Below are 27914 nucleotides of genomic sequence, written 5' to 3'. Positions count from 1 at the left end.
ACACAAATTTAATTCATTAAACGCTCTGCTACCAAAACACCTTAACCTGCGTTTTCACGAATGATACTTTTTCCAGAAGGTCCAAGTCGTCTATCCACTGTGCTACGTTGGACGACAACGCACTAGTATCGAATTTCTTGTGGAGATTTGTAAGAGGGCAGTCAGTCCCGTACCACCATCCTGCCCCGCCACTTACAGCACATCCCGAGGGGTCGGGGCGGTCCCAAGTGGCGAACCTTTTACCATTGACGTGCTTGCTTGCTAATTCGTACTCAAAACCATTTCCCGAGGCTTTAGATTCATGCTTATAGTTACCAGTGTAGGTTAGAGTGTATCCACTGGCTTCATCGCTAATCTTGAAATTAGTATAATAGTGTTGTCCGCTCAATGAACCAGTTCCACTCACGGACATGTCGAATTTGGTTGTACGTGGGTTTGTGATGTAGTGTAGAGCTTCAAGTCCGAGCCATCTGTTGCACGGCGTGGTCCAGCCAGTCTTGTATTCCGCCCATGTCTTGTTGTAATCATTCTGGCAGCCAGATCCTCGTTCTTCGACTACCGTCCACCCTCCATACGCTAGAAAACATTGCACCTCGTACTCCCTCGGAGCGTTCAGTGGCCGGATGATGATGATTCGATAGTCGGATGACCCCCCTCGCATTCCACCTGTGTAGGCCTCTGAACAGTCTGAAAAGCAAAAATACAATGGATGACATTGTTTCACTAAATTATAGTGATGTATACTAACGTTAACAATGAACATAAATTGACAAGTAGAACAAAAGCATTTGCTTTCAGATGAACATTGGACAAATCTTCTGGGATAATATCTCTGCTAAGAACTGATTGGAATTGGGGCTAGTTGGTCGTGCATATAATATTTATCTATTTAACCGGGTGGTTTCCTGTCAGTTCCTGTCAGAAGATCAGAGGTAGAATAGGTCTTCAGCAATCCATGCTTGCCACAAAAGCCGACCATGCTTGTCGTAAAAGGCGACTATGCTTTTCGAAAGGGGCTACTAACGGGATCGAGTGGTCAGGCTCGATGACTTCGTTGACACATGTCATCTGTTCCCATTTGCGCCGATGGAAGCTCAATCTGTTGATCACTGTATTGTTGATCCAGACTCGATTATTTACAGACCGCCGCCATATAGCTGGAATACTGCTGAGTGCGGCGTAAAACTGAACTCATTCACTGCTATTTCTTTAGACCACTGATTTGTCTGTTCGGACACTGTATTTGGTTTTAGGTGGTTCGCGCATGTGAGGGTTTTTATCCTCATTCATATCGCCATTCATATCGTGACGAGAATAATTAAAAATAATGTTACAGACTGATGAATATAATTTAGAAATTAAAAGCCTGTTGATGAAAAACAGTAAAACTACTAGTATATCATAGATATCCATTTAAAACTAGTAATCAAATTTAAACCGTTTTAACTAGAAATGCCAAAACAATGTGAAACAGGCTACCTTCAACAAGTGAAGGTAGATCACTGTACTAAGGACCATGGGGATATTCATGAAATGGGAAGATGTTCCGTGGGGATAAAGGGACTTTTAGTAGTTTTGCAAGTAGAAAATAATGTTTCATTTTGAGCAACGTTAAGGGCATAAAGAACTGTTCGCCCCGATACAGGACAGAGCGTTGAGACACCAGAGTAATGTGTTTTGCTTCGTGACATGATAGTTGCAGCTGTGTGTACTTGGGACCTTGCTGAATGCCTCACCTCTGTATTCGCCCGACACAGAACAAAAAAAACCAAACAAACAAAAAAAAAAAAAAACGCGAGAGGTTTGAGTCTTTTCTTACTTTCGTAAGATGACACTTGGGACTTTGTGACCTTGACGTTCTTGCTGAATGACTCACCTCTGTATCGTCTCTCACAGTAGGGTCCTGTGAAGTCATCATAACAGTCACACCTAGACACGACATCGCTGTACGTGCCGCCATGTTGGCACACGTTCACCTGAAGCGAAAGATTAATTCAAGGAATCTCATGTTCCGTGCATCCTCGATCTCTCTTGTGATGGAAACATATAATCCATAAATTAAGAACAATGGATTCGCGGTTCATGGAGGTCCTCTTGATGCAACGTGTGAACGCGACGGAATTATATGAGCAGATTGGTAGTCCCCGCAAATGTCAGGATTTGAAGCTAATTGGTTGTATTTAATTCCTGGTGGTTATGACTTGTTTTTAACACCAAATCCATAGTCGTTGTTTTACACCAAACAGATATAAGGCCTGCATCATTCTGGAATTTCCTCCGATGTTCTGGTGAGAATCAGTGTGTCAGTTAGTGAGTGTTTATTACTTAAAGGCCACCATAGCACGTTGTCCAAGTTTAATGATATGGCGCAAAGGGAAAAGAACCCAAACCAAACCAAACCAAAAACAAAAAACAAAAACACAAATGGAATTTAAATGTCCATCTATTGTATTTCTGATATCACTAAAGAACTTGAACCTGTTCAAATAATAATAATATGTAAAAAATGCTGACTGAATAAATCTGAAAACACGAAAACGTGTGTACTAACATTCTTATGTGTACATTAATCCACAAACATTTCAACTTCACATGCCGTGCAAATTGACACTTATCAGAAGGGTACAGTCTCGACTACCAGTTGTCCGACTTCCTTATTTGAGAAGTCGCGGTGGCTGAGCGGTTTAGGCGGCTGATGTTTTGTGCTGGCGATAAGGTGCCTGATTCTTCGGTCATGGGTTCGAATCCACGATGGGACTCCACCCCAAAAGTACTAGAATCTTACAGAAAGTGTAATCCAAAATATAAGCTATGTTACAAATTGGTTTATAATTTCTGTTGTATTGATAATGACTGAATACTGAATACTGAAAGTATCAATTAATAAACGCATCCTGGGAAGGATAAATTGAAACTCGTGCCTTTCAATGAAATGTATACCTTCTGTATTTCTTATCCAACGTTAAAGGCCACCATTTCAAGCTCATATTTCATAGCTAGATTAGTAATCCCAGGCTTCCTCTTGTCCACCCACCCGTGAAGGTCCCTGGGTAGAATAGGCCTTCAGCATCCCATGCTTGCCATAAAAGGCGACTATGCTTGTTGTAAGAGGCGACTAACGGGATCGGGCGGTCAGGCTTGCTGACTTGGTTGACACATGTCATCGGTTCCCAATTGCGCAGATCGATATTCATGTTGTTGATCACTGGGTTGTCTGGGCCAAACTCGATTATTTACAGACCGCCGCCATATAGCTGGAATATTGCTGAGTACGGCGTAAAACTAAACTCACTCACTCACTCACTCATTCACTCACTCTTGTCCACCCACCTGACCAGTTTAGTGCTATTTATTTATTATTAAACTGGCTTCCCTTGTTATCACTTTTGGTGTTTCACATGTACATATATAACTGTTTGATTCCTTTCCTGTCATTCACCAATAAGAGTGAGAATATAATTCAAAACGTTTTCTTCCTGAAAATAAAGAAGCTGACATCAATAAATTCTCGCTTCTAATTCAGCATGTTTGAAAAAAATCGCACATTACAACATTCCCCTGGCCAATCTACCAAGAAGTGTGAGGGAAAGCACTCGTCAGGCCACCTACCGGCTCCAGAAAGACGCACCCAGCTGCTGACTCCAGATCGGAACACGACCCGTTTGATGTCTCAGGTAGTTTGTGACACATCTGTCCACTCTGGGGGTCATCACAGAGGTTGACGGACATGCAGTTTGAATCTCCAAGACAGTTTGCCAAACACTGACCTTGAGATGCCACAACATCAGAGTTGACAGGCGTCACCGGAAGAATGACACTTTTGGAACATCCGGGCATTGCTGTGAAAAGTTTCTCATGGAACTCACTCGAACAGGAAAGGTCGACAAGGAGTAACAACATATAAATACAAATAACAGGAACATACGGCCCAGCTTGAAATGTGATCTGTGAACATGAAGCCATCATTACTGACACAACCTATATCCTTTGAGGTGTTAGATACGTTCCTTATCTAACTCATCTAACTACTTCACCAATATACTTAGGTATTAATGTCATCCAGATCGTCACAAATATTGCTCACAAACAAAGAAATGACACTCCCAATATCCTGCGTATAGATTATTGTAGTGCATGTTTTTCAGTCCTTCATCTAACGCCAGATTTACTCGATAATGAGTCATTGTTTAGGACTTAGTCGAAAGCACTGAACGTGAATATCTTGACGAACGATAGTATGGAAAATGTAATATGATTGATCCAGCGCTGTGACAGGTACCAATACAATTATTCATAAACTGTTCAATAATCAAAATCCATTCCATCACCCTGAGTCACCGAACCAAACAAATATAGAAATCAATTGATCACAGATGTTACCAACCAGCGTCTTTTGGTGGACGAGTCGATTTGTCTAATTATATCAGAGACTTCATATTCGTACTCGAATTAAGTAATGGATTATTTCTCCTGTCGTCATTATTTACATGTACAGCATTCCAGAATTCAATGAAACTTTCAAACGCTAGATGAGAGGAGGGCACTTCTAAATCAGCTTTTCAACTACCGTTCGTCACTGATTTACTCGATAATGGGCCCATTGGTAGTAAATGGTCGAGGTTATTAAACGTGAAAGTCATGACGAATCTGAGTTTGGAAAATGTTCTTTGATTGCGACGGTGTCTTACCGGGAAGTAGAGACCCTTTATCATTATAGTGAAAACTGTTTGATGTTGGAGGGCTTACGGTGCATGTATGTGATTTTACACATTTTAATGTTTTTAAAAGGGTTCATCTTTATGCTTGTAAAATAGTTTGAGGTGTTAAGGTCAATACTCCTAACTGCATGGTTTATGTGGAATGTGGACGTTACCCTAGGCCTTTTAATATTGAAGCATGTATGCAAATTTTAAGATATTGGATAAGGTTAGTATATATGTAAGATGAATTGGGTAAGATGAATTGGGTAACACGTGTGTGAAAAGTGCTTGAAACATGTGGATTTGAGTATGCTTTTAAACTTGACTGCATTAACTCCCGAATATAGATATATTTAAACAAGGGTATAAAGACGTGTTCTTGCTACTCTGCACCCCTTCGTTAACTCTATCACCCCAAACCTCATTAAAACACTTTTAAATCAGATCTTATTGCAGAATATTATCTCTTCGATGTTAACCGTAAAAGGTTTAGGGCAGCAGTTGCACGACTACGATGTACATCTCATGAATTAAATGTTAAAAAAGGTTGGTGTCATAATGTTCCTGAAGAAAATGGATTGTGCATGTTATGTGATTTGGGTGTGGCAGAAGATCTATATAAATATCATTATAGATTAGTTTCATGATTTAAGAATGTTATGTATGTATGGATGTATGGATGTATGCATGTATGTATGTATTCACTCATTCTACCGTATCAATCATTGTGAATATAAATTAAAGACATTGTTGAAAGCAAAGAATCCATAAAGTGTTAAAAATCTATCAACACATTTGTGATGGGCTGGACAATAGAAAATCTGTTTTGAACAACATGTGAGTACACACACTGGTATTGTACTGTATGGATGTGGCCTCTTTAGTAGCCTGAATAAAAGAAATTGACCACATCTACGACATTCGAGAATTCAGCGAAGCTTTCAAAAGTTGGGTGAATGGAGGATACTACAAAATCAGCTTTTCAACTACCTTTCGTCACTTCGCTTATTTACTCGATAATTTTTCCATTGTCTGTACCTAGTCGAAGTTATTGAGCGTGAAAGTCATGGCGAATGTGGGTATGGAAAATTGCGATAGGAATCTCACCGGGAAGTAGACATACAGTAAAAGCCGTTTGATGTTTGGGGGGTTGGGGAAGAGGCTTACGGTGCATGTCAGCAATGATATATAGGTATGAATATCCGCTACGATAATAACTGCAACATATAACAAGTGAGTTAAGCATTTCTTATTCGACATCGTTTAATGTATAGAGTATCAGAATAACATGTTATTATTTCACCAGGTGCGAGAAACATTGGAGTGTCGGAAAGTGACACACGAAGGGGTGGCAATAAGTTTTGAGCCTTGCATAGAAAAACACAAAATATTGGTATGAACCAAATTTATTTTTCAACATAGTCCCCTTGTGAGTCAAGACACTTGTTCCATCTTTTCTGCTAGTCGCTGATGCCATCTCTGTAGAAGGTACCATTTTGCTCCTCAAAATAGCCTCAGTAGCAGCAATAAGCTCATTATCATCCTGAAATCTACGACCACGCAAATGTTTCGTGAGATTTGGGAACAGATGGTAATCACTTGGTGCCAGGTCTGGAGAGTAGGGGGGATGCGGCAAGATTTCGTACCCGCATTCCTGGACAGCAGTGGCTGCAACGCGAGAGGTGTGTACTGGAGCATTGTCTTGATGTAGAAGAATACCACGTCTGATCTTGCCCCTGCGCTTCTCCTTGACTGACTGTCGCACTTGCCTCAACAAGTTAGCGTAATATTCCCCATTCATTGTTCTTCCTTTTGGTAAGTGATCTATGTGGATGACGTCTTTGCTATCCCAGAAGACTGTCGCTATTACCTTCTGCACTGATCTGGAGGCTTTGAACTTTTTGGTCATGGGAGAAGTGACATGTTTCCATTCCATGGATTCTTGTTTATTCTCAGGATCATAGTGGTGGATCCAGGTTTCATCACACGTTACTAGCCTTAAGTGAAAATCTTCTGGATTCTTGTTGTATCTGGTTAGCATTGAAAGGCTTATGGTGACCCTTGTTTGCTTCATTTCATCTGTAAAAAAATCTTGGCACCCATCTTGCGCACACCTTAGACATGACGAGATGTTCATGAAGAATTGTCTCAATGGATCCGTGTGAAATGCCTGTAGTCTCCTCTAACTCGTGGAGTGTGATTCGACGATTTTCCAGCACAGGTCTATGCACTCTGTCAATGTTTTCCTGACTAGTGCTTTTTGTTGGGCGACCTGGAAGGGGGTTATCTTCAAGACTCCCTGTACCATGCTTAAATTCATTGACCCATCGTTTGATGGTAGCAGATGAAGGGGAAGACTTCCCATAAACTGCTGAAAGCCTTTCTTCAATGTTCTTCGCCGAGTTTCCTTCAAGAACTGAAAACTTAATGCTCAAGGCTCAAAGCTTATTGACATCCCCTCGTACCATCGCTGTCCAGCGAGGAGTTATTATCACTGAGGGGATGGATCGTGGACAGCCCAAAACCGTTCGGTTGTCGAAATTTCTGTTTTTTGTCGAAATTTCTGATTTTTTTTCTAAATAAGTATAATACATATATATTCTAATACTCTTTTGATTCTTTGCTTCTAGGTTCATGGTGTATGGCTCGCTGATAAGCCAGACGACCCTCACCGTCTCCAGCTTGCTGACTATGTGACGACGTTCGGGGTCGTAGGTGATCTGCCACGCAACTCATGGAACCACTATGAAACCACCGGCCCACGTACGAACAACCATTTGGGAGGGTCGCATGGACATCCCAATACAATCGTATCACGTCTCATTCTAACGTGTTTGAAATGTAGACTAAGTCCTTTCTGAGGTCAGAACAAAAACTTAATGAAATCCGCCTCGTCCACACATTGACGTCCTCATTAGAGGAGAAAGTAATTCCACTGTAGAATATATTGAAGAATGATTTGTCTGCAGGAATCATTAGAGCAACTGCGTAAGCAGACCCAGTTTCTCATTTAATGAAACTGCAGTGAAGACTGGATGTGTACTTTGTTTTATGAAATAATGATTATAGAATAAAGTGACAAGTTGTACTTGGGTGTCCATTTAATGAATTTTTTTGTGAAATTATATTTTGTTTTGTTGAAAATCCTCATTATAATTTTTTTCATGTATATTACTTAGCTGTAAGATTTCTTTTATTTTCCATTTGCATTTTTAGTGTTACCCGTATGCTTATCAACACAGATTATGTCCATTGTTCTCAAAATATGGTGGACCCGAAAATCCCCGTGTGCCGCCATGTTTTTACAAACATCACAGATGTCTAGTTCCCGTAATAAACCGATTGCGACAGATACCATACGACAGGGTATTTTTATATGAGTGAGTGAGTGAGTGAGTGAGTTTAGTTTTACGTCGCTTTTAGCAATATTCCAGCAACATCACGGGTGGGAACACTAGAACTGGGCTTCAGACATTGTACCCATGTGGGGAATCAAACCCAGGTCTTCGGCGTGACGAGCCAACGCTTTAACCACTAGGCGAATCATAAATTAAATCTTCAAAGTGAGATAAACTTCTTTATCTTCCTTTCATAAAAAAAAACTCTGTGAAATCCAAAACCAAAGCCATTCTGTACTATACGCGAAATGTCATTCATGCAGAGAGAGGTGAACGTGAGATCTTGACGTTACGAGCGAACGCTTTAACCACTAGGCTACCCCACCGGTACTTTCATGGAAAAAGTTAGAAAGCCTGGAAATCGGAGGAAGAATGTTACAAACCCTCAAATCCATTTACCGAAACGTTATGTGTTGTGTTAGATTAAATGGACTCAAGACGGACTGATTTTGAATTAATAATGGTGTTAGTCAGGGGTGTATTCTCTCGCCATTGCTTTTTAATTCATCCATCAATGACCTAGCAACTACCCTAAAAAGCCTTGGAAATGGTGTTGTCAGGATGATGTCATATCCATCTTATATGCAGACGTATATTGTTATTCTGGCCGAAAGTGAAGCTGATCTTCAAGCCTTACTGGATGTTCTGGGATCGTGGTGCAGAGCCAACCCGTTGAACATTAATACGGACAAGATTATGCATTTCCACAACCCAGCTGTCCAATTAACCCAGTTCAGTTTTCATGTGGTGACGTCACTCTGAGTATGATGGACAGGTACTGTTATCTCGGGCTCGTGCTTCATGAACACCTGGGTCTTAATGTGTCAACAAAAGCAGTAGCTCAGTCTGCGAACCGTGCACTGCAGCTTGGAGGCATGAATTACAAGGTCAGACCTGTCATCACTTACGCAGCGGCGATTTGGGGGCTACAAGACTATTCATGTGTTAACGCTATACAAGAGAAGGTGGGACGTTTTTGGCGTTGGGAAGTACACTCATACAGATGCAGTGTTAGGAGATTTAGGGTGGAAACCTGTATCTATCGACCAGAAGGAAAGGGCCCTAAGACAGTGGAAGATATTTGTCACAGTGAGCAACTTGAGATTAAATAAGAAAGCATTCCTATGGAGCGAGATGTGTATGGCTCGTAATTGCAAAAACTGGAACTTCAAGATTCATAAACTGTTTGAAGATAACGGAAGTAGACATCTCTGTAGTATACAGTCTGTATTGCCACATACGATAGACACGTTATCACAGAACTTTTGCTCATCTTTTAAAGCTAAGTGGGAGCAACGTGTTAACAACAATACCGGCAAACTTCGAACTTACATGCTCTTTAACAAGACTACACTATGTACAGTTACCGTTACAGACCTATCATCTCAGTTAAAGGAAGCCTCGCTTACCGTTAAGGATTTTAATACGTTGTGTGACATGGATAAATGTGCGGTACACCTGCAAGAAGAAAGTTTATCTGTTTTATGTGCCAAAACCTGCAATAGTATTTTAAGCAGATGGAAATATGTTTTATCATAAGCTTTTATAACTTATACTGTTTTAAGTCCTATTAATGCAATCATGGTCTCTAATAACTCCAATACCAGTGATATGTGTATATTTTATTTTGCATTTTATGTGAATATATATGCTTTTATGTATTGCTTTTTATTGTATACGCAAAGTGAGACTTTAATAAACTATCTGTTTGTCTCTTTGTCCATACCTGTACATGTATTCAGCTCATTCGCAGGAAAGTGAATTTTTTTGGTATGTGTAAACATTGCGCAAGTTTTGTTTTCGCCTTCATGCAAATAATTGTCTTTTCCCTTTTAATACGAAAAATAGAAGACTGTGTGATTGTTCCAGCTCCCTCGACTAGGGCGAAAGAATCATTCGAATAGGTTGGAAACCAAACCACTATTAAGTTAAGATATTATATTCAAGTTTACAGATCATCAAATGTTCGCATATTGTACAAATTAAACTACATACAACTCACGATATTTAAGCATGTTTAAGGGCATACGATGCTCTGACAGCGTAGTCAGGTCATGCAGGTTCCTTTGCAGGCCAGATACCGTTTCTCGTTTTGTTTGGAGGCGTTGCCCTGCCATGCACTGAACCAAGTGCACTTCTGTTGTCCTGTGTTCATCCAGCATGAAGCGAATCAGCTTGAACACATTAGGATGGGTTTTCCCGACAAATGTCTTAACTCACCCATGCCAACCCTCCAAATTGTTGTTGGTTCTTGAGCCGAGGGTCAAACAATAGTTCTATGATGTCGCCGGGATCTACCTGTCATGTCTACCTTCGATCCAGGTAGTGGTGACGTTGTCGGCGTACTGATGACATCGGTCGTCTAGCGGCATATCAGCTAAGGTTTGGAGCCATAAATTTAGAGTGGCGAACCAACCCATTTTAGGAAACTTTAACTGCATTGTTATTATTGTTTTATTATTGTTCTGAGAAAAGTTCACAAACAACAGTTCACCAACATGACCAGGTGAGTAGACGATAATATCCTAAATCCCTTGTACAAACAAAGTAAAACCAACAGCAATCATCAAACAGTGTCGCTTTTCTCTTTCCCGCGAATAGCCGAAATAAAAAATTCGATTGCGTGCGAATATACCCATTTGTTCATACACTGTTCAATAATCGGGGTCTTCCCACTTACCTAACTCCTATTGTTTCAGAAGGATTAATCACTGGGGTCTGATAATCCCCCTTTAATCCCTTATTTTGTGCCCTGTGAAATACTATCAGACCACCCCCCACCTTCATGTTGGGTATGCTTGAATAAGCCCAATTACCAAAACCCATTTCCATTTTATCACCCAAGCCACTGAAATGGTCTCAAGATTCAAAGTTTAATTACGGTTTCAGAAAGTCCTATAGCAGACATGTTGAAGCGATTTCGTATTTGGACGCACCAGCGTACAATTCTACATTTTCTCTTGTACCAAGTATCGTATTTGCATGATTTCGGGTTTGGCGACGGTTTTGTCCTGAGGGACGGTAACTTTCATTTCGAAATGACGTGAGCGACGGACCAAGTTTTGGTCTGGTTCCTGTCTCAATGTGCGCTGTCAGTTTCGAGATGCAAAGACAGAGCCAAGCTCACACGAACACCTTGTTGCACTTTCACTCCCAGACGGAAGATTACACAACCTTATCTGACATGTTTTGAAGTAATTGTTGTTTAATTGCAACACTAACTGACATGATAGGATATAGCGGGTGAAATGCCATGAAAATTTCGGTATACTGTCACGACATTCACCAGGTCAGAACACGAGACGGTGTTATTCTCGGGTATCACAGCATCAACAAAATCATGAATGTTCACTATATAAACACAGGCGTTGTTTTCAAAGACAATTCACCAACTATTGCCGCATTCAAATCTGACAAGTGAGTGAGTGAGTGAAAGGTCACATCGGTCATACATTAAACCATAATCTATATATCAAACCAAAGAAAATCTATGTCATATAAACCTGTCGTCGAAGGACAGTATAAATGCAAGAATATCACAGATTTGAATCAAAACTGGTATGATGTAACAAAATCTATTACTACAGTAAACAATACAAAATATAAACAGTCTACTGTTCGCCAGCAACAGAAGGTAGATCAATATACCATGGACCATGGGGACTTGCAGTACTCCTTTTCCTGCATGGACCCCAGCTGGATTTACACCATCCCCTCGGATGTTGTCAGTATTTCAGACATTTAGCCGAACATTGAGAGAACAAATATTCTACTATTAAAACGATGGTAGCTATAAACATACTTTGATGTGAATGTACCCTCTCAGGTCGACAATAGTTTTACGGTAGTTCAACCGTATCAACCTTAATTTGATTCAATGAATTAAGTCTATTGATCCAAGATTAAATGAGACTGAACGTTGTTAATAAGATTCTTTATTGTTCTGGTACTATAACATTTATCCCTTGTTAATGAAAAATCAATACAGACAGGCAGGACATGTTTGACCGAGATTTTCTCATCACAAGAGACACAAACAAGAGGATCCTCACTTTTCAATAAATATTAATGAGGATATAATGAATAGCCAATACGGCAATGTTTCAAAATTACCTCTTCAAATCTGGACTGACATCTCAAGTGGATACAACCGATATTTGGTTAAATCTGACAAGAATGCCGGAAATATGTTTGGAGAATGCGTTTGGGCTTCAATGTAAATATGACGAATTTGACACAAGATAAAAGCACATATATGATACACGCACGACTATACCGTTTAGGATATTAAAGCTCAGAAGATAAAATGCACTTGAGGTGGGGGGACCTCGTCTTAGGAGGAAAGTTTGACGTTTTAACAACATTCGTCAACATGTAAGTGCAGACTGCAGTTTTGAAATGCATGCTATAAGTAATATAATGTCAGTCGTCACGAACCCCTTTTTGCCGGAGGGACCCGTAGGGAAATAATGCCTGCAGAACATCACAGGCCAGGAAAACTCAATGAAAGGTGGGTGTTGTAATGTAATCGTGCAGTCTTGAAGACAACCGTTTCTAAGACTTGAAAAACAAAAGAAAAATAGAGTGAATGGAGCTATGTATAGCTTGCTTTCCCGAACAGACAGAGAGCACATGCCTGCCCAGTTTGAATGCCTGCTCATTTGACCATATTGAAACATGAGTCTCATTTAACCGATTGACGTAACAAAGACTTATTTTTCAGCCGATCCGAATTTTCTAGTGTGAAAATGAAAATAGACACATCAAACAACTCTGGATAAATTCCAATTCCTTCTTTCATGAGAAAATGGTATTTACAAATGAATTTTAATTTCAAGCTTTAATAACACCGCCTTTCTATACTTCATTCATAGAGCATACCTTAAATAAGGAATCACAGACATCCTTGTTTGATGAGGTCGTAAAATGATTCACTATGCTTCTGACACACTGGTTATACCTGTTACGTGTTTTTGCGCTTATTCAGTGTAATTCTGTAAACACAATGAGGTTGATGTAATAGAAGTTCCGTACCACACCGCCAGACTTTTCTAGCGGCAGAGCTTGTCACTTTTTCTGCACTCCTCCATCTTAACAAAAAGTCAACTGTGTGAATATTTTAATGAAAGACTGTTAATCAACTTTTTTTATATTTAGCTAAAAATTCTGCTAAAATCTCACAGAGTTGGTATGATGATTTTATTGTGACCACCGTTTATATTTAATATTTTCCGAATTAGATTGCAATTAATGGGTCCGCTTTTGAGCCAAACGCACTATAACAGTCTGTTTACAGTCCAATAGTTTGCAAGAAATCGTGACAGTGTCCTTCAATATTCGGCCACATCTTTCTTCATATACTCAATATATACTCAAGTCTACAACTTTTCGTCCGACAACCACTGTTTTGTGTAGCCTGCAGTGTGTTTCGGGTCGTTATCATGCTGTGAAAATGGTGACAACATTCCGCGCATTTTCACGAAGTTAAGTCTTTGTAATTCATGTCCAAGGATTCCTGTTACATACATGAAGACGTCTTCCATTAAGCACCTCATTCCTGATATTCTCAAAGCTTTTTTCCCCTACTGAAAATCTCACCAACTGAACGTCATTCACCTATACTCCCCTGTCCTGTTATCAATCCTAACACCCAACTGAATATTCTGTATACAGTAGACAGCGGAATGTCAAGTCTACCAGCTAACTCTCTTGCATTACTCACACAACTAGATCATCTAGACGCACTGTCCCATATATGGCAAGCATGCTTTTGATTATGAGAGACATGTACTTTACACTGAATATTATACAAGTGAACGAAATGAGTTTTTCCCCACACTCACTGACAAACTGTGGGTTGAAAGTAAAATGTAAGTTAGTAAGTAAACTGTGCTTTTGGATTAAAATTGACATTCTTGCACTATTTCGGATTCGGCTCAAATAGTACCTGGGATTGCAAGCCAGGCTTCAGGAAATTTTATCACCATTAATCTGTTAATATATTCTTCATATTAATACATACATTTAGACCAGCGTCTCTTTTCATCTGCTATGCTGTCACATGTGTACACGTGCGATATCGAATATTTACTTACATTTATTTATACAATATGCGTTGCTACGGCTCATATTTATATGTGTGTCCACACGAACGTCATGTGTTTGCTCTGAATAATGTCGGGGATATGACAAAACTTTGTGTGTACATTCTGGAGCAACATACACATACACACCTTCAGTTACAAGGGATCTCCAGCGCGTCTTTATAGTGTATAGTCCTTAAAAGTGTGTTTACTTTTACAGTTGCAAACTAGTTTTAGTTCTCTGTCTGTGACGATCTAGTTATTGTTCGGTCTTTCGTTGACAGTTTTTTATATTTCAGTTGCATGTATTATGAATTCATAACGTTTTAAAGTTACGATATGGCTGAAATATTGCCGATGCGAATATAACTGCTTGCACTCACTCACTCACTCACTCACTCACTCACTCACTCACTCACTCACTCACTCACTCACTCACTCACTCACTCACCCACCCACTCACCCACCTACTCACTCACTCACTCACTCACTCACTCACTCACGTATTCCCTGCCACAAACTCACATAAACATGATAAAGAAATGTCTTTGCTGCCGGACGTCGCACACAACTACTCCTGTCATGCCAAGGTATCCTGTACAGAACCATTAATTATGAAAACGTGAACAATCTATTTCACCTGGGTCCCGATCCACAAAGCGTAACATAACGTAACTCTATAGTTTAACATAGGCATGCGAATGCCGTAGTGGAACTGCCGTCTATAAATATTTCAAAGACACTGAATCCCAGCTCTTTGGGGACTACAGGGAATACCTTCAGTTGTGACAACAGAAAAGAAATTTTAATGAGAAACTATAGCACAGCCATAACTAAAATGTGATAAGATAACAGTAATAGTGGCAGCAGTGGAGGGAAGCTTTAAATTATACACACAGGAGTTACACTTCGATGGCCATAGTCTTCATGAATCTTTATGAATTCCCACAAGACCCATCGCTCACTTTTCACGCCTTAAATTGTCATGACTGTATGGCCAGGATATGGATGTGCTATCAAATAGAAACTTAATATACTACCCATCAAAAGTTAAGACTCAGACTCACTCAATGTTACGTATGCCTATATGGTTACAATGAAGATGAATTTCTCCACTAACTTGGGGGAAACAACTGCACATTAATTTCACAAGGATCGTGTATCAAATTACTGAAAAAACATGTGCCAATATCGTGCAAGTAAACAGTTGCATTTTGCTGTATATTGAAAAAAAGACTTCGCCATTTTTCACAAATTTTCATCATTTATTGAACACAATAGGATAATGTTTTCAATGTTACGTATATGTTTTAAAACCCAACGTTTCAGCAGTTGCAAATTGTAAAATCTGGTTTAGGACAGTTGACTGAAGTAAGCGACTACATGTACACTAGTGAGTCTAAACGTTTGTTATATAATATATGTTACTAGCACTACGGACAGCTACAGTAATTGTACCATAGGTTTCAAGGCGAACACTGCTAAATAAGATCGATCTTCATACAATCATATTCTTCATAAGAATCTCATGAATAATACCGTTCAATATCGACATCTAAATGCCTTCACAGGCGCATACTCCTGAAAAGACGTCTTCAAAAACGCAAAGCTGCGTCTAATTTATAGATGAACATGATTCCCTAGATACTCATTAATCAGATGAAGCCCCATTTAATACAATTCACAAGTGACTACAGAAAATATATAATTTGTCTCAGTGACATCAAGGATCGGAGCGTGTATTATATTTCATAAGTGTATTGGAATGCTGGAGCGATTCGGTAGAGAAATACCCTTACACAAAGCTATCAGGGGATAACAATAGTACTTACGTCGTATTGGTGTCCCTTACACGAAGCTATCAGTGGATATTGGTGTCCCTTACACGAAGCTATCAGTGGATAACAATAGTACTTACGTCGTATTGGTGTCCCTTACACAAAGCTGTCAGTGGATAACAATAGTACTTACGTCGTATTGGTGTCCCTTACAAGAAGCTATCAGTGGATAACAATAGTACTTACGTCGTATTGGTGTCCCTTACAAGAAGCTATCAGTGGATAACAATAGTACTTACGTCGTATTGGTGTCCCTTACAAGAAGCTATCAGTGGATAACAATAGTACTTACGTCGTATTGGTGTCCCTTACACGAAGCTATCAGTGGATAACAATAGTACTTACGTCGTATTGGTGTCCCTTACACAAAGCTGTCAGTGGATAACAATAGTACTTACGTCGTATTGGTGTCCCTTGCAAGAAGCTATCAGTGGATAACAATAGTACTTACGTCGTATTGGTGTCCCTTACACGAAGCTATCAGTGGATAACAATAGTACTTACGTCGTATTGGTGTCCCTTACACGAAGCTATCAGTGGATAACAATAGTACTTACGTCGTATTGGTGTCCCTTACACGAAGCTATCAGTGGATAACAATAGTCCTTATGCCGTATTGGTGTCCCTTACACGAAGCTATCAGTGGATAACAATAGTACTTACGTCGTATTGGTGTCCCTTACACGAAGCTATCAGTGGATAACAATAGTACTTTTGTCGTATTGGTGTCCCATACACGAAGCTATCAGTGGATAACAATAGTACTTACGTCGTATTAGTATAAAATTAGTAAAATGTCCAAACAGAATCGTGCATGTGTAATATGATGAGATGACGAGATGATGAGATGACGAGATGATGAGATGACGAGATGACGAGATGATGAGATGACGAGATGACGAGATGAGATTGTAAATGAACAAGGTACTTACATACAAAGTAAATGCTAATCGTGGCAAAATTGTGTATCTAAAACCAGCAAGACATGGTCATCAATATCCAACGCCACAATGTTCTCTGTAAAGAATCGTAATACTGTGCCTGTCTTCGAACTTCATCAAAGCATTTGCGTCCTGAAAATACATTTGGTTACCCTATCTTACACAGTTTCTGAGAACATCTGCCTCCCATCACCACAGACGGACGGAGTTGAAGTATTTTAACCCTACTACTTCTGTAGAAGGATAATTATGAAATATGATCCCGAACGTAAACGGCAGCGGTTCTAAATCTGACATCAGCTATCTTAAAGGCGGAGACCAGTTCTTAACTGAGAAATCCGACATAAATGGACTTGCCAACAATTCTTCTTCATTTATGTAACCCAAAATTCCAAAAAGTATCAAAACAGCAAATTATTCATTTCAATTCCGGTGTGAGGGAAGGCTGTGATGTACAGGGAATCTCACCCAAGGGTATACTGATATCAAATATATCAACATAAAGTAACATAAAGAGTTGCTAAAGTAACAAAATATTTTACCTGTATCATCGTGTGTTGATATAATTGATATCAGTAGACACGAGGGTGACATTCTGTTTATCATCTAAAATCATTCTTCATTAGTTTTCAATGAAAAATGTACATCTCTGAACACAGCACTGGCATTAGATTTGCAGTCCAACGATGTCATAGCATTGTGACGTCATCGAGTTCATGGCGTCATAATATTGTCAGAGCATTGTGCAAAATCTACTGTCAGGAGATATCGCCTGATCTCACCCAAGCGACATCTCATGTGGAACACAGTTTTGGATGATAAATTCTCTCTTCTTGAGCTAATCCAGCTTATAATGTTGGGAGACTATTTTAAATATTTCTGATGGCATTTCTGTGATACTTTAAGTGGCCGTGTGGTTAAAGCGTTCGCTTGTCACGTTTATGTGACCAAGGTTCGTTTCCCCACATAGGTACATATCTCTCAAACAGGACTCAGTCTGTTCTCATTGAGGGTCAACTGTCCAATCCAGTTAATCTTACTTGTGGTGTTCCACAAGGAGCGGTCTTAGGACCCATTCTATTCACCCTTTATACCAAACAGCTTGGAGAAGTAATTGATCAGTATCAGCTACTTCGTCAACATTATGCTGATGACACCCAGCTGTCCACAGTCTTCAAATCACAACCAGGAGAAGCAGCAGCTGTAGCTGAGTGTGTCACCTCATGTTGTACCCGTATCAAGAGCTGGATGAATGTTAACAGATTGAGACTGAATGACAATAAGACAAAGTGCATGTTATTTGGGCCACGTTCAAGGTGCGAGCAGTCTGATCTACATGGTCTACAGATTGGGAGATGTTTCATTCCACTCTCCACAGAAGTCAGAGACTTGGGAGTAATCTTTGATAGTGAACTATCAATGCCCAAACATGTCACGTACATTACAAAAGTCTGCTCAAATCTACTTCGCAATATTGGCAATATACGCAAATTCCTAAGTCAAGTTTCTGCGGTTACCCTGGCACTTTCTCTTGTGATCTCGAGAATTGATTACTGCAATGGACTTCTCACCAATGCTCCGAAGTCCGCCATAAACAAACTCCAACGTATTCAAAACACGACAAGGATCGTGTCTTGCTCTAGGAATCATGATCACATAACCCCAATCCTTCGTACAGTGCTCTGGCTTCCAGTACAACAAAGGATAAGCTATAAGACCTTGTGCTTCGTGTACCAATGTCTGTCAGGGGATGCTCCAGAGTATCTTCGTGCCTGTATCGTACCATATATCCCGACTCGATCTTTGAGATTTGCTGACTATCCCAGTTACCTTAGAACTTAGAACTGTTTATTCTCCAGAAACCGCCAACGGCGGTACATGAGATAAACGTACAAACATTTACAAATTACACAAGACAGCAGCTTTACATAGTTGTAAAATATAAGATAGCGATAATAGTTCATTTTTTAAATGCGTTTAAATATATTATTCAGTAATTTAAAAAGGCCTTTAAGGTCACTTATGCTGGTAGTGGACAAGAGCTTTTTAAGTGTTGACAAATTTGGGAATACTAGGTATTTCGTATTTAGAGACTGTTGTTGCAGTTGGAGAAAAGCTTCACATCTGAACAAATAGTGAAACTCATCTCCGACAGCGTTAGATACCCAAAGTGGACATTGTCGGTCTTCACGTGGAATACCCAACCATCGGCCAGTCTCAGTTGGTAATTTATGGTTAGATGTTCTGAACTTCAAAACAGAGTAGTATATAGTTTTTGGAAGAGGAAGATATTTTTCTAAGATTGGCTTGGTTTTGAAATATTTATAGTAATCCCCCTTAGAACTTGAATCTACACGAGACTTCCAATTTTGAAAGAACTGCGCTCTGTAGGAGTTTTCGACCACTGAGACAAGCCAGGGCGTTGAGCATACAGACGGATTTAGGAACACGTAGGACAGACCGCAGTTATCAAGGATGTGTTTCACAAAACGAAACCAAGGAATTTTACTTGCATTATCACAGACGTGGTTAACACAATTGTATATAATCTGAGATGGTTCCCAGTGTATGTTCTCGGAGGACAGTTTATGCCAGAATGAGATATATCTCTTATAGATTTTTATACTCAAGGGCTCTCTTCCAAATGCACCGTAAAGCATATAATTTGGGGTGCTGTTTCTCAAACCGGAAGCTAATTTCAGAAATTTTAAGTGGATTCTTTCTATTATTTATTATTATAACTATTCTATTATTATAACCAAAACAGTTTCCTATGGACAGAGATCCTTTTCATTTGTAGCTGCGACTGAGTGGAATCAGGTACCAAAGCCCTTTAAAGACTGTGACACTACCTTTGTTTAGAAGCAGACTCAAAACATATCTGTATAATCAAATCATTTTGTGATGAGTCAACTCAGTGAACCCTTGGACTGTGCTCTTAGAGCATGAAATATTCATGGAGTCATGCGCAATATAAATGAACTATTATTACAGAGCAGGACATTTACCATATTCGTGAACACCTGGTGTCATCATTTAATTTCAGTGCTTGGGCTGAGAAATAGCCACTGCTGCGACTTTGAAGAACTATTGTTGTGCAAGACATGCAGAGTAGTCCTTAATGATTCATAGGGTGATCCAGAGCGTGGTACAGAGTAGTCCTTATTGATTCATAGGGTGATCCAGAGCGTGGTACAGAGTAGTCCTTAATGATTCATAAGGTGATCCAGAGCGTGGTGCAGAGTAGACCTTAATGATTCACAGGCTGATCCAGAGCGTGGTGCAGAGTAGACCTTAATGATTCATAGGGTGATCCAGAGCGTGGTGCACAGTAGACCTTAATGATTCATAGGGTGATCCAGAGCGTGGTGTAGAGTAGACCTTAATGATTCGTAGGGTGATCCAGAGCGTGGTGCAGAGTAGACCTTAATGATTCATAGGGTGATCCAGAGCGTGGTGTAGAGTAGACCTTAATGATCCACAGGCTGATCCAGAGCGTGGTACAGAGTAGTCCTTAATGATTCATAGGGTGATCCAGAGCGTGGTGCAGAGTAGACCTTAATGATTCACAGGCTGATCCAGAGCGTGGTACAGAGTAGTCCTTAATGATTCGTAGGGTGATCCAGTGCGTAGTGCAGAGTAGTCCTTAATGATTCATAAGTTGATCCAGAGCGTGGTGCAGAGTAGTCCTTAATGATTCATAGGGTGATCCAGAGCGTGGTGCAGAGTAGTCCTTAATGATTCATAGGGTGATCCAGAGCGTGGTACAGAGTAGTCCTTAATGATTCGTAGGGTGATCCAGTGCGTGGTACAGAGTAGTCCTTAATGATTCATAAGTTGATCCAGAGCGTGGTGCAGAGTACGGAGAGAAAGTGCCAGGGTAACCGCAGAAACTTGACTTAGGAATTTGCGTATATTGCCAACCTTTATTTTTTGTCTCACAGTTTCAACTTCAGATATAAGGTTCGACGGTCTATGGAAACATACACCACTAGTTAAACATTGACAGCGAATGACATCCTTATATTAACAGCAATAAATCACATTTGCACGTGCTTAAATATACGTACGTGCATGTCACCGATGTCCGTGCATCTATTCAGACTATGTACGTGCACACGAAACACCAAAAGACAGCAATATGACCAATGCTGTCATGCATATTATTGCCAAAACGGTTTAATCAGGAAGCATAAGAAAGCATTTGAAATGTAATACCCAGGCTGTTCGCCTACATTTCCCTATGAAAATAACTCGAATGGGCAACCACTGAAAGAGTAGTCATTTCAGTTCCTGTCCAAACTATCCAGATTCCCAGTAAACAATAAGGTACAGACCGACCTTTGTCTCGCTATGGGTGTCTCACATCAACATACATGCACTATAAATATGTGAAGACCACAGTGCGCTGTTGAAGCGCAGCGCATAGGCGTGTAGCAAGCCTGGTTTTTCGTGCAATCCATCAAGGTTGCTAAACTTTACACTTTGATAGTATTAAGGACATGTCCAACCTGTTCAGCAACAGTCATTTGCAACAACAGTATTGTCTTATATAATTGTAGATTACTCCCGAGTCCGAAGCACTGCCCATGGGCAATGGTAAGGTGTCTATTGGTGAATGATTCGAAACACGACACAGCTCTATTTGTGAGACACTACACAGTCCTAGTTAATACGGTGGTCTGTTACGAAAAGACCTTTATCTTTGTTTTCACAATATCTACCTTTTCCAGAACGCCAGAGTCGTCGATCCATTGTGCCACGTTCGATGCAGACGCACTGGTATCGAACTTCTTGTGGAGATTTGTATCAGGGCACTCAGTCCCGTACCACCACCCTGCCCCATCACTTACAGCACACCCCGAGGGGTCAGGGTGGTCCCAAGTCGCGAACCTCTGACCATTGATGTGCTTGTTTGTTCCTCCGTACTCAAACCCATTCCCGGAGGCTTTGGAGACATGTTTATGGTTACCTGTGTAGGTTAGAGTGTATCCACTGGCTTCTTCGCCAATCTTGAAATTAGTGTAGTAGTGTTGTCCGTTTAATGAACCAGTTCCACGCACTATCATATCGAAATTTGCTCTTCGTTGGTTTGTGATGTAGTGTAGAGCTTCAAGTCCGAGCCATATGTTGCATGATGTTGCCCATCCAGTCTTGTATTCCGCCCATGTCTTGTTGTAATCATTCTGACAGTCGGATCGTCTTTCTTCGACCATCGTCCACCCTCCATACGCAAGAAAACATTGCACCTCGTACTCCCTCGGAGCGTTCAGAGGCCGGATACTGACGATTCGATAGTCGGATGACCCCCCTCGCATTCCACCTGTGTAGGCCTCGGAACAGTCTGAAAAATCGACATTACAATGTATGACACTGTTCAACTGAACTAAGGCGATGTGTAGGTTAAAACAAACTTACACTGACAAGACCCAAACTGCCTTCAGATGAAGAGGCACTGACAGGAAATGATGAGTAAAACATAAAACAGGTATTGATTGGATCCGTTATGCTGGAGACTGGGAAGGAGGGTAGGGGTGGTGTGTTGTTATTTTGAAAGTCGGGCGACATTCCATGGATGAAAAGGGCAGTTGTGCAGCAGAATATGAATTGCGTTGAGCACCGGTTCGGGAAGAAAGCACTATTCGCCAACGACAACGCTGAGACGCCTGAATCTTTTCATAGCTTCGTAAGATGACACTTGGGACTTTGTGAACAGGAGTGTCTTGCCGAATGACTCACCTCTGTATCGTCTCTCACAGTAGGATCCTGTGAAGTCATCATAACAGTCACACCTGGACACGGCATCATTGTACGTGCCTCCGTGTTGGCACACATTCACCTGAAGCGAAAACAGAGAATGATTTCCAAGACTCTACAATAAATGTTCTTATGGAACTTGCTAGGTATTTCTCTTGAAAACATTCTTGATGGAACACGTAATTCTACGATCAGAGTAGCTGTCCCTACAAGTGTCATGATTCGCAGATAAAAAGCTGGTATCATTAGTTTCTGTCAATTATGACTGGATATTTAACGCCATACCCACGGTCGTTTTTTTTCACCAAATATCTGCGCAATTTTGGAATTCCCATCGATGTTCACTTTAGATAACCAGGGGAACAATCGATATTGTTGTCAAGAAAACTCATTAACATGGTTTTAATGGATTATGAAGATGAGAACATTGTCTAAAAACTCAGTCAATCCTTTACCTCTGGGATAGAATGAAAACATTTGGGTTTGGTATGCTGACAACATCTACGCTATCCTCTTTTTATTTTAGCGTGTTTTACCGTGCTATTCATCTGATCTTACCTTAACTAGATTTACTGTATTTTCACCTGTCTTTTCTCTTTACCGTATTGCATCGTGCATCTGCTTCGTGCATCTCACCTTAGCTGAAAATGATTTACTTTACTTGTGCTTTTACTTAACTGTCAACTCTTTTCTCACCATAGTAGTGCGGTAACCTAGTGGTTAAAGCATTCACTCGTCTCGCAGAAAACCCGGGCTCAATGCCCTACAGGGGTACACTTGTTAAGGACAATTTCAGGGGTCCTTCGCTGTGATATTGTTGGAATATTGCCGGAAGGAACGAAAAATTCATACTTACATACTCTCACTATGCTTTCACACGCAATCTCACTTGTTCATTTGTTCTCCTGTGTTCTCCCATTACTTTCATTCATGTTTACACGCATTTGCACCTGTCATGCTAACTTTACCTTCATCAGAATTTCCAATTTACCTGTGTCTTCGTTTGTCCTCCGCCATCATTCATATTCACAGTTTACCGTCACCTGTCTTTCCATTCACATGAACAGTCTGCCCTCATTTCTTTTCATCTTATGCCCACATCTGTCTCACTTATATTTTATCTGATTTTGTTCTTAACTTTCACCTGCTATCTTTACCTTACCTTTACCAATGTCCTCAATTTTGTCTGCTCGCTTTGGCTTCACCTGTATTCTCACTTCAAATTAGACTGACATATTTCTCACTTTACTTGAACCCTTGTTCTTATCATTGTTGTTTTACACGTATATCGATATGTTTCCTACTCTTTCATTCATTTGATGAAAAGGCAAGAGTCTTCTCCGGAAGGTAGTGTCCCTAAAACGCTGACATCCATAAATACTCGTCTCTTGTTCAGCATAGTTGAGAAAAGGGGACATGAGAACATTCGTTTGGACAATCTGCCGAGAAGCTGAGGGAAAGAACTCACGAAGGTACTCACCGGTTCCAGAAAAACACATCCAGCGGCCGCTTCCAGATCGGAACACGACCCGTTTGATGTCTCAGGTAGTTTGTGACACACCCGTCCTGTCTGGGGGTCTTCACAGAGGTTGACGGACATGCAGCTGGAATCTCCAAGACAGTTGACCAAACACTGACCTTGAGATGCCACAACATCAGAGTTGACAGGCGTCACCGGAAGAATGATGTCTTTGGAACATCCGGGCATAGCTGTGAAAAGTTTCTCGCGGTACTCACTCGAACAAGAGAAGACAACAAGCAGTACCCAAATAAAAATAACAGGCAGATATGACCCAGCTTGAAATCTGATCTGTGCCAATGATTCCATCATTACTGACACAACCGTTTTCCTTTCTGATGTCTTCCTTTGCTACTCCGTGCGTGTGATCATGAACAAGAGTTAAGAATCTTTGAGATAGATACTATTAACAACAAACTATTTCTCCAACACTAACCCTTGAATAACTTGTTGTGGAGTATTTTCTTTTGCGTGTCAACTACTACAAGTCTAAACGTATGTCTGCATTGAAAATGTGGTGTATATTGATCACACCAACAGATGCAACATACATACACGTATCAGTCAAATCAACAGTCGACCACAAATGGGCCAATCAGTTTCTACGGTGGTTACGTTGTTGTCTTTATATATAGCAGTGGCGTCATAGAAATATCACGTGATTCCCTTTCGGGAGTAATTTTGATCAGAGTTAGAGCCTGGAAGATTCAGTGATTCTTTCAGAAGGTCCAAAGTCAGATTCTTGTATTTCTTCTGTCGTTCGATGACAGGTTTTAACTTTCTCAATTCATTGATTTTAATAATATAGATACATTCAATTGTTCTCGCCACGATATGGTTGAAATATTGTCGATGTGACGCTAAATATTAACTCACTCACTCACAAGGCAGACATTATGCAGTGATTTCCTAATTTGACGAGAACAAATGATTCCCCAAGCAGGAAATACTTGACTGCGATTCTTTCATCTTTCAAGGAATATAAAACGGAGGATCCTCAACATGTATTCCTGAGTATATCTAGTATGACAATACTACATAGTTGCACCATGACCTCTTCCAATCTGGTCTGACATTCCAGGTGGGTATAAGCGATATAAGGTTTTATTGCATATAAGTTATTCATACCTTGTGTGTCCAACGTCTTCTGCGTCAGATCGCAGATGTACGATCTCATGATAGCTTTGTAATGTGTTATATGTAAAATTCATATGTGGATATCTGTTCCCAAAAACCAAAAACCGATTGACTCATTGTTGTAGAAAATTGAAAGCACAATTTATGGTGGAGCATGGAATCACCAGGGTCATTATCAGGGTCTGTGGCTTTGCCCTGGAGGCAGCAGAATGACTATATCTTCATTCATCTTTATGAAGAACTCCCTTTGACAAATCACTTACTCCACCATTTTTAAGAATACAATCACATATATCTACAGCTGAATTACACCCTGAAGGTCCATTTCAGCACAGGTCCTTAGTGAGTGAGTGAGTGAGTGAGTGAGTACAAATTTATAGTCACATCGGCAATATTGCAGCCATATCGTGACAAGAAAAAATTAATTTATATCAGCATTAAAATCAATAAATTGAAAACGTAAAAGCCTGTCTTCGAAGGACAGTAAAACACTAGGCTATCACATATATGAACATAACCTAGCATTGAAAGCTAAAACATTGTAACTAAAGAGGACAATACAACACGCACAGTCCCCTAGACATTCGAAACGGCCTAGTGCTCTATTCCATTATACTGTGTCGGTAACAGGTAGTAACTAATCTATTCATTGAACAGCTAAGGTGTCTGTGAACTGCCAGTCTGACTAATGGGGACAAGTGGTATGATTGTTATTTGACATTGGGTCATAAACAGATGGTCTGTCATGGTGTCAATTACTGATGGTGTCAATTACTGGATTATCTGGTCTCGATTGCCATTCACCCATATCTCTGCTGAATGCGGCGTCAAACGATTTGTAATTATTATAGATTTTTGACAATTACAGGAATACCGTGCAGACTGTAGCCTTGCTTATAGATATAAATATCACCTTTTTATCTGATTTTATTTTTTCTTTAAATCTGGCACTATATTTTTTTTATTCTATCAGTCAGTACTTCGAGTCATTATATATTTTAATTTATCGAACCTTTTCCTACTTAAGTTTAATATCGTAAAAAAAGTTTTCAAAATTCGTAGCGTGTGTGTGAGTTAAGGTTTTAAGTCTTATCGTAGCCACATAATTATTACTTAATTATAGTAAATTATAAAATTCTTTTGGCGATGGACAGTGAAATAACTAGAATGTCACAGATATAACTGTGAAACTAGTAAGAAAATCAGAAACATTGTAACTATGGAACACAATACGATATCAACAAAACGTGCTATAGATTAGCAACAACTGAAGGTAGATCACCACATGGCCATGGGGACTTACAGTACCTTTGCTACCTGCGTGGATCGTAGCTGGATTTACACGATCACTTCAAACACTGGCGACCGTAGACAAAATTAGCCATACATTAAACTAATACATATGAATGAAATGGACTTACAAAATAAGAGGTAAATTACAGAGATGTGTCGCAAAAATACAAAATACATACCTGCTCACTAACGTAGAGGATGTGTATCATATAAGACATATGCAACTTATTTTTGATAACATTGTGTTCACAATATATTTTACACGACAGACCATTTACTGTAGCTGTAGCTTTATGTCCTGATTTTCATTCAAAAGGTCTCAAAGACAACTGTAGTATTATGTCAATGGGTGTAAAATCAAATATTGTTATAATGACGTGAATTCGAATTTAACTCCATAATCATTTCACGATATATGTAAAAGAAATGTAAAATGACTGCTAAATGTTATGTATGTGCAAGGCTATATTAAAAAGTGAATTTTTTTCAGGTAACAATTTTTGATTTTCTGTATTTAAAAATGACTTTGCAGTGTCAGCATCACCCATTTGTCCATTATAAGAAAAAGTGTCTGTAGGAACGAGCGTGACTGAATCGGCGTGCCATTATCACGTGCCAAACTTTCCTTCCAAGCCGTGTTTCCCAGTGAAAAAAATGTGTCCCTCCCTCGTCACATTTTTTCAATCAAATTTCTTAAAAAAGTACCACCGGCCTCGTCACTTTTGAAAAAAAAAGTGCCCATGAAACGTTTAAATTTTTTATGCAGCCTAATGTAACCCGATAATCATTTCATGTTGATATGTGCATGAATGTGTAATATCTTTTTACATATGTAAAGTGAGTGCTAAAAAGTTATGCATGTGTAATGTAATATTAAAGGACACAGCCACCAATGTCACAAATGTCAGATGAATTTACAACTTTGTACATTGTACTTCAATCTTGTTTGAAAGTATTGATCAATAGAAAACGTATCTACGTCCTAGTGTTAATAATGAAGGTGATGATCTATAATAATCCTTGATGTTTGAGCAGGACGTTTGAATAGATACGTGACCATGTTATGAGCGACAGAATTTGTTCTTGCAGCAAGGAATTGTGTGAAAAATATGATTTTTTAACCTCTTACAGAACTATCCTAAACGACATGCATACACGTAAGGAGTACTTTCATTGCTTGGACATATTCCAAACTGATGTTTACTATCCTAGGAAAAGCGACACATTGTGATACAACAGACGCTCATT

At 39.8% G+C, this 27914-nt stretch overlaps 2 protein-coding genes across 2 annotated transcripts; both read right to left on the bottom strand.

The window, feature by feature from the left end:
* Positions 1-28: 28 nt before the first annotated feature.
* On the bottom strand, positions 29-3966 carry LOC137255194 (fibrinogen-like protein 1). Its single transcript, XM_067792602.1, has 3 exons — positions 3610-3966; positions 1877-1976; positions 29-687 (listed from the first exon to the last, which is right to left on the bottom strand). Exons 1-3 carry the CDS (start codon positions 3964-3966, stop codon positions 29-31), a joined length of 1116 nt encoding a protein of 371 aa, XP_067648703.1.
* Positions 3967-21645: 17679 nt separating this feature from the next.
* LOC137256512 (fibrinogen-like protein 1) lies at positions 21646-24548 on the bottom strand. The gene is made up of 3 exons (XM_067794353.1): positions 24198-24548; positions 22700-22799; positions 21646-22304 (listed from the first exon to the last, which is right to left on the bottom strand). The coding sequence occupies exons 1-3, from the start codon at positions 24546-24548 to the stop codon at positions 21646-21648; spliced, it is 1110 nt and encodes a 369-aa protein (XP_067650454.1).
* Positions 24549-27914: the final 3366 nt, after the last annotated feature.

This window comes from Haliotis asinina, chromosome 11 (genome assembly GCF_037392515.1).
Source record: "Haliotis asinina isolate JCU_RB_2024 chromosome 11, JCU_Hal_asi_v2, whole genome shotgun sequence".
Lineage (NCBI taxonomy): Eukaryota > Metazoa > Mollusca > Gastropoda > Lepetellida > Haliotidae > Haliotis > Haliotis asinina.
The sequence above is the reverse complement of the archived record's forward strand: the minus strand, read 5'-3'. Positions and strand labels throughout refer to the sequence as shown.

Excerpts from the sequence above, each read along its gene's own strand:
- LOC137255194 (XM_067792602.1), bottom strand. The coding sequence starts at position 3,966 with ATGATGGCTTCATGTTCACAGATCACATTTCAAGCTGGGCCGTATGTT. Across the intron at positions 1,977-3,609 it reads GGTGCGTCTTTCTGGAGCCG|GTGAACGTGTGCCAACATGG; the intron begins GTAGGTGGCCTG and ends CTTTCGCTTCAG. Across the intron at positions 688-1,876 it reads CTGTGAGAGACGATACAGAG|ACTGTTCAGAGGCCTACACA; the intron begins GTGAGTCATTCA and ends TTTGCTTTTCAG.
- LOC137256512 (XM_067794353.1), bottom strand. The coding sequence starts at position 24,548 with ATGATGGAATCATTGGCACAGATCAGATTTCAAGCTGGGTCATATCTG. Across the intron at positions 22,800-24,197 it reads GATGTGTTTTTCTGGAACCG|GTGAATGTGTGCCAACACGG; the intron begins GTGAGTACCTTC and ends TTTTCGCTTCAG. Across the intron at positions 22,305-22,699 it reads CTGTGAGAGACGATACAGAG|ACTGTTCCGAGGCCTACACA; the intron begins GTGAGTCATTCG and ends TCGATTTTTCAG.